General features: G+C 37.2%; 1 protein-coding gene across 12 annotated transcripts in view; it reads right to left on the reverse strand.

Moving 5' to 3' along the window:
• The window catches only part of TNFSF4 (TNF superfamily member 4), a 322,273-nt gene extending 307,559 nt beyond the window's left edge, over positions 1 to 14,714 (reverse strand). For all 12 annotated transcript variants that reach the window (XR_002346951.1, XR_002346943.1, XR_002346944.1 and 9 more), the window contains exons 1-2: positions 14,256 to 14,714; positions 11,463 to 11,520 (exon numbers count right to left, since the gene is read on the reverse strand). Coding sequence is in view for 2 of the 12 variants with exons in the window: in XM_021102255.1 (XP_020957914.1) it covers positions 11,463 to 11,520; positions 14,256 to 14,340 (143 nt within the window). In the remaining 10 variants the exon portion in view is untranslated. The remainder of the gene's footprint in view (positions 1 to 11,462; positions 11,521 to 14,255) is intronic.

Below are 14,714 nucleotides of genomic sequence, written 5' to 3' on the forward strand. Positions count from 1 at the left end.
AAAAATATACAATAGATACATACACAAAAAAGAAAAAGCAAGTCCAAACATAACACTAAAGATGGTCATCAAATCACAAAAAAAAAAGAGAGAACAAAATAGGGAAGGAAGAAAACAATAATTTGGAGAGCAGCAGCCAGGTTTCAGAGGAAACCTAAAAAAGTTAGGATCCAATACAGTTTATAGACAGATAAAATCTCAAAGTCAAAGAACAGGGCTAGAATCTAATATCCACAAGGACGTACCACTTTATATGGCTCTGATAATATTTCTATCTACAGTAAAAAAAAAAAAAAAAAAAAAAAAAGTTTGCAAAATAAGTCTAATCTCATTAAATTTGGCCTGATTATTTATATATGTACAGCAAGAATTGTGACTGACCATGGATCTTTTGAGTTTGCTTTGCTGGAATTCCTCATAAGGAATACAAGATTGGACTTTTAAAAGCCTCTCAAGGCTAGGAAGCCAAGCTACGGAGTCACCACAAGACTTGCCTGTTGGGAGTTCCCGTCGTGGCGCAGTGGTTAACGAATCCGACTAGGAACCATGAGGTTGCGGGTTCGGTCCCTGCCCTTGCTCAGTGGGTTAATGATCTGGCGTTGCCATGAGCTGTGGTGTAGGTTGCAGACATGGCTCGGATCCCGCGTTGCTGTGGCTCTGGCGTAGGCCAGTAGCTACAGCTCCGATTAGACCCCTAGCCTGGGAACCTCCATATGCCGCGGAAGAGGCCCAAAGAAATAGCAAAAAGACAAAAAAAAAAAAAGACTTGCCTGTAATAGCTATAGATTTGGGTGAATTCCTCTATTCTTAAGGTCCCCAAAATATCCTGAGATTTCTGGGGCTGCAAGATAGTGGCCTCCCTTACTCACTGTGAGTTAGGAACCCTAAAAGCAAAATATTTGCTGGTTTTTCAAAGTGGTCTTTATTGGCTCAACAAAGAAAACCTTACTTCCTTAAATCTGTCTGGTCATATCTGATTCCAGGCATATCATTCTGAAAGATTACATTCCAGTCAAACCTTAGTAATATAATGTATGTGTCCAATTGTGTCCTGTTATAAGGATAACAGATTTTTATTGAATTTTTAAAATTAATTATATTGTCATGAAAATAAGAATATTCAGTAAGATTTTCTAAATTCTGGAGGAATCAAGTAGGGATAAAAATTCTTTCACCTTTGTCTATGAAGGTATACTTTATCAAGATGCTGTAAGCTGGAGGAGTTCCTGCTGTGGCACAGCAGGTTAAGGATCCAGCATTGTCTCTGTGGTGGCCTGGACTGCTGCTGAGGCATGGTTTCAATCCCTGGCCCAGTGCAGTGGGTTAAGGATTCATTGTTGCTGCAGCTATGGTGTAGGTCACAGCTGTGACTTGGATTCTACTCCTGGCCTGCTGGCCTAGGAACTTTCATATGCTGCAGGTGTGTGTGTGGGGGGGAAGATGCTATAAGTTAGAGACAGCTAAGAGAAGTGGGAAAGGTTTTCTTAAATCTGAAAAGCAAAATATTAAAGAACAAGCTATGTTTCAAACAAGAACTCATAAAAATTATAATTATCCTTGTCAGTTCATTCGGTGCCATGTAATTGTTTTTATGTTTTATTTTGGGTTTTCAGTTTTATTAATCCATTCATTTTTCCATTAGAGTTCTTGAAATTCATACCCAATTCAATGGTATGACCTTAAAAGTTATCAGAATTTGTATTCTAGAGTATTTGTCAAAGTCCTTTCCATTAATCTCTTTGAGGACAAGCAATTTTGGATCATAGTTGCTTACAAAAGCTTTCATGAACGTATCAGAGTAAATCAGTAACTGTGAACAACAATACTTAAAAATAGCCATGATTAAGGATCTAATGAGAGTTTATTTAGACATAATTGACAAGAAAATTTGATTTGCTGTGACTGGAATTTTACTGATAACATTATACCAGGACATATCAGATTTCCAGGAATTTCACAAAATTTCTGGAACACTTATATTAATAATACATATCCACACAAATTCCACAAAAATATAACCCAAAAAGGTCAAACATCACTTCTTACTTGACTATGCTTACCATGTAATTTAACATATCAAATACACCTAATTAGTTTTATATCTGTTTATAAGGAGAACAAATCTCTTAAGATATTGTGCCTTCTAAAAAATCCCCAAAGTAGTTAGCTCGAGGTCAAAAGATTTCATTTAAATAGACTCGCAGACTTTGAAAACACACTTATAGTTACCAAAGAAGACAGGTGGGGGGAAGGGATGAACTGGGGCTTTGGGATCAGCATATGCACACTGAGGCCTATAGCCTGACTGGCCAATGGGGACCTGCTGTATAGTACAGAGAACTCTACCCAATATTCTGCGTTAATCTATGTGGGAAAAGAATCTGAAAGAGAGCGTCTTCGCCTGCTTGCTTGTATCTCTCATAAGCATCCTACCTTAATAAATTTGTTTCTTGCCTATCAAAAAAAAAATTGAAAGAGAATGGATGTGTGCACATGAATAACTGAATCACTTTGTTATACAGCAGAAATTAGCACAACATTGTACAACTACACTTCAATAAAACTTTTAAAAAATTTTAAAAGACTTCATTTAGCATTTGATTTTGGGAAGTTTGTCAGAAATGTCAAAGATTTTTTTTTTCTTTTTTTTTTTTTTTTTAGATACATAGACCTTTGTTTTATTCATTTTATCTTTTGTCTTTTTTGTTGTTGTTGTTGCTGTTGTTGTTGCTATTTCTTGGGCCGCTCCCGCGGCATATGGAGGTTCCCAGGCTAGGGGTTGAATCGGAGCTGTAGCCACCGGCCTACGCCAGAGCCACAGCAATGCGGGATCCGAGCCGCGTCTGCAACCTACACCACAGCTCACGGCAACGCCGGATCGTTAACCCACTGAGCGAGGGCAGGGACCGAACCCGTAACCTCATGGTTCCTAGTCGGATTCCTTAACCACTGCGCCACGACGGGAACTCCAGAAATGTCAAAGATTTAAAACACATGATTAAATAGGATCGCAGGTCTTTTGTGAAATGATTCTTAGTTACCAATCTAACCAAAGTGACAAAGATTTTGAAGGCAAAGTTATACAGCTGTTAAACAAAAAACCCTCAGCTCTTTTAATATTGAGAAAACTCATTCTTGTTATGTAATCAAAACCCTGTTAGAGACAACATGAAGCACAAGAAATAATTAGATAAGACCAAAAGCTAGGATTACTTAAAAGGTAAAAAGAAGTTTTTATAATCTCTTAGTGAGAGCAGACCAACAAAAGAAAACTTTGTCATTTTAACAGAGAAATAAAATTAAATTTTAGTTTTGTATAGGTACACTACTGATATTGAAGTTTATTATTTAAACCCTTATAATAAACTCATTTAATTTTAGCCAGTATGATTACATAAGATTTTTCTCTTTCCTTCTTTCTCTTTTTCCCAACATTCCATATATCCATTTAGTTTTTGTCCTTCATCCTGTTTTTTTTTTTGTTTTTGTTTTTTTTAATTCTGAACCAACTTTAAATAACCTTTAAACCAGGACAAAATTTCTTTCCATTTTTCCTTAACAAAAACACATCTTGGAGTTCCTGTCATGGCTCAGTGGTTAACAAATCCGACTAGGAACCATGAGGTTGCGGGTTTGGTCGCTGCCCTTGCTCAGTGAGTTAAGGATCCAGTGTTGCCCTGAGTTGTCATGTAGGTTGCAGACCGGGCTTGGATCCCGCACTGCTGTGGTACCTCATATCTTTTTTTAAACCAAAATCACATCCCTCTTTACTTGAATACTTACCTCATATCTTTTTTTAAACTAAAATCACATCCTTCTTTACTTGAAAACCTTGCATACGGTTTTTTTTTTCAGTATGGCAAGAAGAATATGTTATTAACAAACCTAAATATCTTTTGTCTCTCCTATAATAAGAAGCCAAAAATAGCTAAACAAATTTATGTTTAGCATGTAATATTTCAGTATTTTATCTTATTTGGAAATGATCTAGATATTCAATAACTATCCATCATTCAATTTAATTTAATTTAGACTAACTTTAAGTAGTCAAATTACCAAAAAGATTTTGGAAACTACGTTTAAGCAGATCTATTTAATAAACAATCATTGTTAAAAGGTTTATTTATAAACTTTTATTCCACTTACATTTATTTAATACACTTGTTCAATATAATAATGATCAGGTGACAATTTTTGGTTTTGTATATGTATTTATATAAAACACCAAAATCATAGAAACAAAGCATCTAAAAAGTTAAATATGCAGCTTTTCTCTTTCTTTTCACTTCTCTGCTTGACATACACTAAGCAATTTATTTTATTGTATTTTGGTTCTTAGAGCATGAATTCATAATTTTATAACTTCAAATATCTAACAGACAACATAAGCTCATTTGACTAGTCTTAATTTATATAAGCATTTTTAAGCCAATTTCATACAGCTATTTTACAAGTTGCTTTTGGTAATACCATATGAACATAGAAAAGTATCACATATACATAACATACATAATACAAATGCAAACAAAAATCTTACCATTGTCATTTGAAAATTTTAGCCATAAGGCATGTATAATAACACAAACTCACTAGTTTACAAAAGAAAAGTTGGATACAAATTGTGTTTCTGGCAAAGGGAGCAAGTTAAGGTTAACCACTCAAACTACTTAAGATTTTTTACTAATATTTGTGCAGAAGATTTTAACATTTGTACTTGCCCTTGATAGGTAATTTTATGGAGGCTGTGGAATAGATTTTGGCCAAGGGAGCTTTCATAATAGTTCATTTGGTTTTCATAAGCTTTTCCCCCACCCTTTTTTTTCCCTGTACATGATGTAAAAGTCCAGCTTCATTCCTTTGCATGTGGAGGTCCAGTCTTCCCTACACTACTTGTTGAAGAGACCATCTTTCCTCATCAAGTGCCCTTGGCACGCTTGCCAAAGATTATTTGACAATATATGTAAGGGTTTATTCTGGCTATCTATTCTATTCCATTGGTCTATATGTCTATCTTTGCCAGTACCATACTATTCTGATAACTGTAGCTTTATAATATGTTTTGAAATCAGAAAACATAAGATCTCCAATTTTGTTCCTATTTTTCAAGATTATTTAATCTATTCAGCATCCTTTAGTATTCCATATGAATTTAAGAATGATTTCTTCACTTCTGAAAAAAATAACTTTGGGTTTTGATAGGAATTGCACTGAATCTGTAAATTGCTTTGGGTAGTACTGACATCTGCATATTAAGTCTTCCAACACATGGACATGGGATGTCTTTCTATTAATCTGTATCTTCTTTAATTTCTTCCAGTAATGTTTTATAGTTTTCAGTGTACACATTTTAAATTTTTTTGAATTTTTTTATACAGTTTTTAAAGTTTACTTCCCATTTACAGTTATGAAAATATTGGCTATATTCCCCATGTTGTATAATACATCCCTGAGCCTATCTTCACCTTGTACCTCCTCCATCCCTGTTATAGCACCCCACCCCAAAAGTTCACTGAATTTTTCAGATGTCACATATAAGTGATATCACACAGTATTTGTCTTTGGTTTATTTCACTTAGCATAATGCCCTCCAAGTCCATCCATGTCACTACAAATGGCAAAATTTCATTCCTTTTTATGGCTTGTTAGTATTCCATTGCATCTTCTTTATCTGCTCATCTGTTGGTGGACAGTTAGGTGGCTTCCAAATCTTGGCAACTATAAATAATACTGCTGTGAACATTGAGGTGCATGTATCTTTTAGAATTAGTTTTGTTTTTTTTTTTTTTTTTTTTTTTTTTAATATATACCCAGGAGTGGAATTGCTGGATCATATAGTAGTTCTAATTTTTTTTTTTTTTTTTTTGAGAAAACTCCACACTGTTTTCCACAGTGGCTACACCAATTTACATTCTCATCAACTGTAATTCAGGGTTCTCTTTTCTCCATATCCTCAACAACATTAGTGGGTTCTTTCAATGATGGCCATTCTGAGAGGTGTGAGTTAATTGTTCATTGTAGTTTGATGTCTTTTTTTTTTTTTTTTTTTTTTTTTGTCTTTTTGCTATTTCTTTGGGCCACTCCCACGGCATATGGAGGTTCCCAGGCTAGGGGTTGAATCGGAGCTGTAGCCACCGGCCTACGCCAGAGCCACAGCAACTCGGGATCCGAGCCGCGTCTGCAACCTACACCACAGCTCACGGCAACGCCAGATCGTTAACCCACTGAGCAAGGGCAGGGACCGAACCCGCAACCTCATGGTTCCTAGTCGGATTCGTTAACCACTGCGCCACGACGGGAACTACGTGGTTTGATTTCAAATTCTCTAATAATCAGCAATATTGAACATCTTTTCATGTGCCTGTTGGCCACCTGTATGTCTTCTTTGGATAAATGTCTATTTAGGTCTTCTATGATTTTTTTGATTGTTTAGGGGTTTTTTGTTTTGTTTTTGTTTGTTTGTTTGTTGGCTAGAGCACACAACCACTTGATGTGGGATCTCAATCCCCAGACCAGGGACTGACTGAACCTGGGCCAAAGCAGTGAAAGCACTGGGTTCTAACCACTAGACCACCAGGGAACTTCCAAGTTGTTTTTTGTTTGTTTGTTTTTTATTAAGCTGTATGAGCTATATGTATTTTGGAAACAATCCCTTGTTGGTAGCATTGTTTACAAATATTTTTTCCCAGTCTGTATGTTGTTGTTTTGTTTACGGTTTCCTTTGCTGTGCAAAAGGCTTTTAAGTTTAATTAGGTCCCATTTGTTATTTTTGCTTTTATTTCCTTTACTTTAGGAGATGGATCCAAAAAAGTAGTGTTGTAATTTATGTCAGAGTGTTCTACCCACGTTTTCTCCTAGGAGTTTTATAGTTTTTTTAATGGTTTCCTTTGCTGTGCAAAAGCTTTTGATTTTGACTAGGTCCCATTGGTTTATTTGTGGTTTTATTGTCATTATTCTAGGAGGTGGATCAAACAAGATGTTGCTGTGATTTATGTCAAAGAGAGTTCTAGGAGTTTTATAGTATCAGGTCTTATACTTAGATCTTTAATCCATTTTGAGTTTATTTTTGTATATGGTGTTACAAAATGTTCTAATTTCATCATTTCACATACCTGTTCAGTTTTCTTAGCACCACTTATTAAGGAGACTTACTTTTCTCCATTAAATATTCTTGTCTCCTTTGTTGTAGATTAACTAACCATAAGTGTGTGAGTTTATTTCTGAGCTCTCTATTCCGTTCCACTGACCTATGTGTTTGGTTTTGTGGCAGTACCATCCTATTTGATTACTGAAGCTTTGTAGCATAGTCTGAAGTAAGGGAATGAGATTCCTCCAGCTCTGGTCTTCTTGCTCAAGATTGTTTTGGCTATCTGGGGTCTTTTCCATTTCCACATAATTTTTTTTTTTTTTTGGTCTTTTTGCGTTTTCTAGGGCCGCACCCACGGCATATGGAGGTTCCCAGGCTAGGGGTCTAATTGGAGCTGTAGCCTCCGGCCTATGCCACAGCCACAGCAATGCCAGATCCGAGCCACATCTGCAACCTACACCACAGCTCATGGCAATGCCGGATCCTTAACCCACGGAGGAGGCCAAGAATTGAACCCACAACCTCATGGTTCCTAGTCAGATTCGTTAACCACTGAGCCACGACAGGAACTTCTCCATATAAATTTTAAAATTATTTGTTCTAGTTCTACGAAAAATACCATTGGTAATTTGATAGGGATTGCAATGAATCTGTAGACTGACTTCGTATATCTTTCTACCTATTTGTGTCATCCTCAATTTCTTTCAACAGCATCTTATAGTTTTCAGACTATAGGTCTTTTGCCTTCTTAAGAGGTTTATTTCTATGTATTTTATTCTTTTTGATGTAATGGTAAATGGGACTATTTCCTTAATTCCTCTTTCTGATAGTCTGCTGTTAGTATATAGAAATACAACAGATTTCTATATATTAATTTTCCACCCTGCAACTTTACCAAATTCATTGATGAGCTCTAGTAGTTCTCTGGTGGTGTCTTTAGGATTTTCTTTATTTATTTCTATATTTATTTATTAAATAAATATTTTATTTCTTTATGTTAAAAGACCATATACCATGATCAAGTGGCATTTATCCCAGGGATGCAAGGATTTTTCAAAATCCACAAAGCAGTGTGATATAGCACATTAACAAATTGAGGAATCAAAATTATATGATCATCTTAATAGATGCAGAAAAAGCTTTTAAAAAAATTCAACACCCATTTATGATTTAAAAAAAAAACACTCTCCTGAAAGTGGGCATGGAGAGAACACACCCCAACATAATAAAGGCAATATATGACAAACCCACTGCTAACATCATACTCAACAATGAAAAGCTAAAAGCATCTCCCCTAAAATCTGGAATAAGACAAGGATGCCCACTCTCACATTTTTTTTTCAACATAGTTTTGGAAGTCCTAGCCATAGCAATCAGAGAAGAAAAAGAAATAAATGAATCCAAATATGAAAACAAGTAAAACTGTCATGGTTTGCATATAATATGATACCATACACATTTTAAATTTAAAAACAAAAAGTCTAAGTGGTCATTCACAATAAATAACTTAAGCTCTGTTACTTTTACTTTATAATGATTGAGCTATTGTTGCTCACTTCAAATCTAGTATTCATGCACAAAAATAAACTCAAAATGGCTTAAAGAGTTAAACGTAAGACAAGACACCATAAAACTAGAAGAGAACACAGGCAAAACATTCCCCGACATCAACCATACAAATGTTTTCTTAGGTCAGTCTCCCAAGGCAATAGAAATAAAAAGAAAAATAAACAAATGTGACCTAATCAAAATTACAAGCTTTTGCACAGCAAAGGAAACCATAAAAAAAAAAAAAGAAAAGAAAGAAAAGAAAACCTGTAGAATAGGAGAAAATAGTTGCAAATGATGCAACTGACAAGGGCTTAATCTCCAAAATATACAAACAACTCATACAACTCAACAACAAAAAAACAAACAATCCAATTGAAAAATGGGAAGAAGACCTAAATAGACATTCCTCCAAAGAAGACATACAAATGGCCAATAGGCACATGAAAAAATGCTTAACATCATTAATTATTAGAGAAATGTGAATCAAAACTACAATGAGGTACCACCTCGCACTGGTCAGAATTGCTATTATTAATAAGACCACAAATATCAAATGGCTGTAGATGGTGTAGAGAAAAGGGAACCCCCTATACTCTTGGTGGGAATGTAAATTTGGTACAACCTCTGAAAAACAGTATGGAGGTTCCTCCTGGGCATATATGCAGACAAAACTATAATTCAAAAAGACACATGCACCCATATGTTCAGAGCAGTATTATTCACAACAGCCAAGACATGGAAACAACCTACATGTCCATCCACAGATGAACAGATTAAGAAGATGCAGTAAATACACAAACTAGAATACTACTCAGCCATAGAACAAAATAATGCCATTTGCAGCAATAAGAGAACTAGAGATTCTCATACTAAGTCAGAAAGAGAAAGATAAATACCATATTATCATGTCACTTATATGTGGAATCTAAAATGTGGTACCGATGAACCTATCTTCAGAACAGAAACAGACTCACAGACATGGAGAACAGACTCGTGGTTGCCAAGGGGAAGGAGGAAGAAGTGGGATGGACTGGGAGTTTGGGGTTAGTAGATGCAAACTATTACATTTAGAATGGATAAGCAGTGAGGCCCATTGTATAGCACAGGGAACTATATCCAATCTTTTGGGCGAGAACATGATGGAAGATAACATGTATACATATGTGTGCATGTGTGTGTGTGTGTGTGTGTGTGTATGACTGGGTCACTTTGCTATGCAGCAGAAATTAGCACAACATTGTCAATCAACTATTCTTTAATTAAAAAATACTTTAAATCTGGTGTTTAAATGCAGGAATTATTACCTCAGGAATTGGAGACAGAAACTGTGCTGGAAGATAGCTTGAACCACAATCAATTCACTCTGGAAATAAATAAGGTCTACACATAAGGAGCTCTGACTATATAATGGAAAATTCTCCAAACTAATTTCTATGTAGAAGACTTTTTAAATATAAAGGATAAGTAATTTAAATGTGCTAATCCAGAACTAATGTACATTACAAAAATTTGACAGCGACTATAGCTATTGCTTACAATTTAAACCAACATGAAGATTTTTCTGAAAGGAGCATTTTATCACTAACATTGCTTAGAAGTACCAGATCTTGGATGATAATAACAAGCAGACTGATACCATCATCATCATCATCACCATGGTTAAATTTTCAGAAAATGCATAGCTTGACTGACTGTACCCGAGATGCCTTCTCTCACCACCCAGCTTTAGTTTACCCTGGCATTAGGCCTTAAAGAGTTTAAGTTTGGAAGCTAGCAGGCTATTAGAATCCTGTGTAAGGTATCCTTTAGCGACCCTTTATCTTGCACCCTTCGGCAGCATCAGTCCTCTCTGCTCTGCTTCTAGAGTTCCTGCCACTCTCCACTCTTGTCCTGGCTGTCTCATGGCTTCTGCTTACTATCTTACCTGACCGTCTTTGAGCTTCTATCTATACTTACCTGACCTGCTGACTGAATCCATTGTCTTGCAATTCAGTCACCAAAAGAGGATCCAATAATAAAGTATTTTGTACTGGGCCCCCATAGGCTGTTAGCCAGTCTGTAGGTTGATTGCCTTTGAGCCAGACACCTAGTTCTGTGCAATCACTGATGGCCAAAGCATCAACACCATGTGGTCTGCTTTCCTTGGGAGGGAGCCTGGGCAAGGCAGGCATTAAAATTGGTTCCTCTTCAAAACACTTATTTTTCTTCTCTTTTCCTTTCTTCTTCCCTTTCCCAGCTCTTATGACTTCTTTGCTATCTGCATTCTCTTTCTCTCCCTCTTTACCCTTTCCCTCCTTCCTCTCTATTACAATCTCTGTATATACAGATATGAAGCTTCACAAGTTGATGTTCAGTGACCACTCTGTAAAAACCACAATTTCTTTCCTTTATAGCATCAGCACACTTATGCTTAACTAAAAGCCAATGAGAAAATTGGTTAACTCACCATCCTTTAAGCAATTCCAAGTTTTGTCTTTATTATGTCATGTGTTAAAATCTAATCCTTTAACCATTTATGACTAAATATTTCCCCCCCAAAAAAAATCATGACTTGTGAAACTAACTAAATAGTCTCAGTATAAGCACCTTTAGGAAGGGTGCTTTATTTGGGAAAAGAAGTGCCAGAATTTAACCACTCCAAAGACCCTCTGAGAGCTATTCATCACTCTGGCATTTTAGAAGCTGTTGTCTTTTCATTTTTGTAGCCACATATCCTACTCTGATCTCTTTCCAAATTGCATATGTCCTATACTAGATATGATAGGGAGGATTAAACACATTAAACATGATAAAGAAGAGCAGTGGAAAGATTATCAGCCCTACTCACATAGCAGGTTGATAGCACCTGATCAGCGGGTACAGTTTCCAGCCCTCAATTTTTTTTCCTGAAAAAAATTTAACAAGAAAGCTTCATAAGAATTGCTTTTAAAAACATCATTACCCCCTTGGATTATAAAAATGTAGCCCACCTAATTCTCAGGGCAGAGCCTCCTTGCCAGCCCGCCTGCATCTCTCACAAGCATCTAAATAGTAAATCTATTTCTTACCAATCAAAAACAAAAAAAATCATTCCACCTTCCTAACATTAATTTCAAGTTTTACATATCACTTCACACATGCATAAGAATTTTTACATAGCTACAATTATAGGGAAACATTGCTCTTTTATATCCAGCAGAAGGTGGAGGAGAAATTTTGCTGTTGTGGCTGCAGGAAGATGGCGAAACACTCCTCCAATACTTTGTTTGATCTAGCTCCGCATCCACTATGTCTAACAGGTCACAAATATTTATCAGTAAAATACGGTCTAAACTTAGGAGTGTAAAACTTTGTGAGACATCCTAATATACTGTTGTTCTTCCAAATAGGCATTGCCAATCCCTTCATCTCCTCCTCCAGTCTGTCCAAAGCAGTTAGGAACAGAAAAGACTATCAATCAGCCAAGAGTCACATCCCTCTGAAAAATCCCTGCAGTCCCTGCCTTTCTGTCACTCAGGAGTTAATTCTAAGGACTTCAAGTTTCCCCCAAACCTGAGATCTGCCTGAAGACATTTTTTCTTTTTTTCTTTTCTTTCTTTGTTTTTTGTTTTTTTTGTTTTTGGCCACACCCACAGCATGCAGAAGTTCCCAGGCCAGGAATGGAACCTGCACCACAGCAGTGACAGGGGTTGCAGCAGTGACAACGCTGGATCCTTAATCCACTGAGCTGCATGGAAACTCCAAGACACTTTTTTTCTGATATCAAGGCCTCCACTCTCTCTGCAAAGTAAATCCTTCTTTTAGCCTAGCCCTCTCACTTCCACATTCTGCTCTCCCTGGAATGTCTGGAATGTCTCTCTGGCTGCTTCTCTCCCAGGGCACACCTAGCTATTCCTTCAAGAATGGGGGCTGGCCCACACAACACCTTCCTTCAGTAGCACAAAGGTCAAACTCAACTACCTACATGGGTCAGGTAGGACTGCAGGTGTTCTTTGACTTTGTTTGCATATCAAGAATATGGGAACAAGGAAAATACGCTCTATTTTGTTCTTCCTAGAAACATATAGCCCTTAGGCAACATTTGAGTTTTTACATCTTTGACAGAGATAGGATACATTAGGATAGAATTCATTTTCCTCCTAATTCTAATCTAAGAAAAATAACCAGGTAAGAATGGGGTAGAAGTCAGCAGACCATGTCAGTAAGCAGCAAGGAGCCTTCTGAAAAAATAAGGAATATACGCACTGGTAGAAGCTACTCTCCAGTCACTGTTTGCCAAGTGGAACATAAGCCCAGTGTGGCCAGCTCTTGGGACTTTTTAGGAAACAGAAATCCAGATATTTTTGTGAAAATTTTTAAAAATTAAAAAAATTTTAAATGTTGACAGCTAATTCAAAAGAATTTAAAATGCTGAAAAGGCTAAAGCAAACAAGTCTGCAATGTACAAGAGGACTGCCAGTGTGCGATCTCTGGAATTGTAAATTCTAACAGACATTTATCTTATTTTATTATTAAATTATTGCTTAATATATAACAGTTTTACAATTATGCCTTTTATAGAGATCTATAATGTTTCTGTGTTCTTTCTCCATAATTTTGGCATATCTGCATTTTCTAGCCTATCTCCACAACATTGTTAATAGCCTTAAATTCAAATTACCTTCCTTTTCCTCTTCTCTTTCACCCCTACAAAAGGAATTAAAGCATAGAGCTTTTAAAACCAAAGCTTGGAGTCAAACTGGTTTACAGATTAAATTATAGTAGCTTCACAGAGTTTTCTAAAATGGCTAAGAAATTTTACCAGTAATCTTACAAGTCCTTGTACAGGAGAACTGAGCAAATATGATTGGCACGCATACACACGAAAACATCACTCCACTGAAAACTGAAATCTTAGTATGTGAGTCATTTTTCTTCACACTGCCATGTGCCTTCTCTAAGTCTGGGGACCACCATCCAGAGAATTTTTGGTAATTTTGGTCCATCTTCTCCACCCAAACTCCATCAGCATTTACGCTAGGTTTTTATCATAACTGTACATACCTCTGCCTTCCTTGTAAAACCATATCTCTCCTCTGTTATCAGCAGGCCTAGCACAATGCCTAGCACATAGTCGGCAACGCAAGGGTTATTGCATAAACTACTATCATCATCCAAATAATAGCTACTGTTGCCAGAGAACTTACTATGTAAATTAAGATGATTGTGGAAACGGATGCAGCTGACAATGGTAACCACTTATAGTTTACCTACATTAACCCAGAGGCTTTCTCAGACCAGACTATCCAATTCAAGATGCACCCCAGTCACCCTGTGGCACATAACCTTACTTTCTCTGAATAGGATTTACTACTGTTTAACATATTCTTGTTTAATTACGCCTCCCTCACTATAATGAAAGCTCCAAGAATACAGTCATTTTGTCTACCTTGTGCTTGGCACACAGAAAGCAAAGAAATGAATCTAAACTTCCCACTTTCTTGGGTGGAAGAGTTGACTTGCACACAATAGACCACAACAAATATGTTTTTAAATTTAGATTTAGATTTCAGGATAACTGTGTTGAATAGCTTATGATTCATAGTGAACTCTGGGAGTGGAATAAAAATAAAACTTTGTTCTCATTCCCCCAAGCACTTACTGACATAGGTGCTGGCATTTTTGCTGCAACAAGAAAGCCACTTCCTCTGACGTAAGGTGCCCCACATGTCTGGGTCTTGCCACATTCTCAGATACAGAAATCAGGATGGCTAGGCTGGCTGGGGCGGTCAGGATTCCAGACGCTCACACTAAGAGAGCAGGGAGTGGAGGGGTCGCGGGACCCCTCTGCTGGGAGTCGACCGTGAATGGGTGTCAGGAGGGTCTCCGCGGATTCTTGCGGCTCCGCAGGGCCGCTCTCAGCCTTGGGGCTCCCCTTCCTATTGCGTTCCGCTTCCTTTACCTCCAATGCCCAGAACGCACCCCCAAGATTCCAGAGGGCGACGTCATTGAGTCCCCTGTCACGTGAGGGATCCTGGCAGGTTAGAGGCCTGGCGAGGTGTTGGACCGCGCCCAGGGCTGTTCTGTCCCAGCCCTGCTTCAGACTACCGCCAGTTCCGGC

Source organism: Sus scrofa, chromosome 9 (genome assembly GCF_000003025.6).
Source record: "Sus scrofa isolate TJ Tabasco breed Duroc chromosome 9, Sscrofa11.1, whole genome shotgun sequence".
Lineage (NCBI taxonomy): Eukaryota > Metazoa > Chordata > Mammalia > Artiodactyla > Suidae > Sus > Sus scrofa.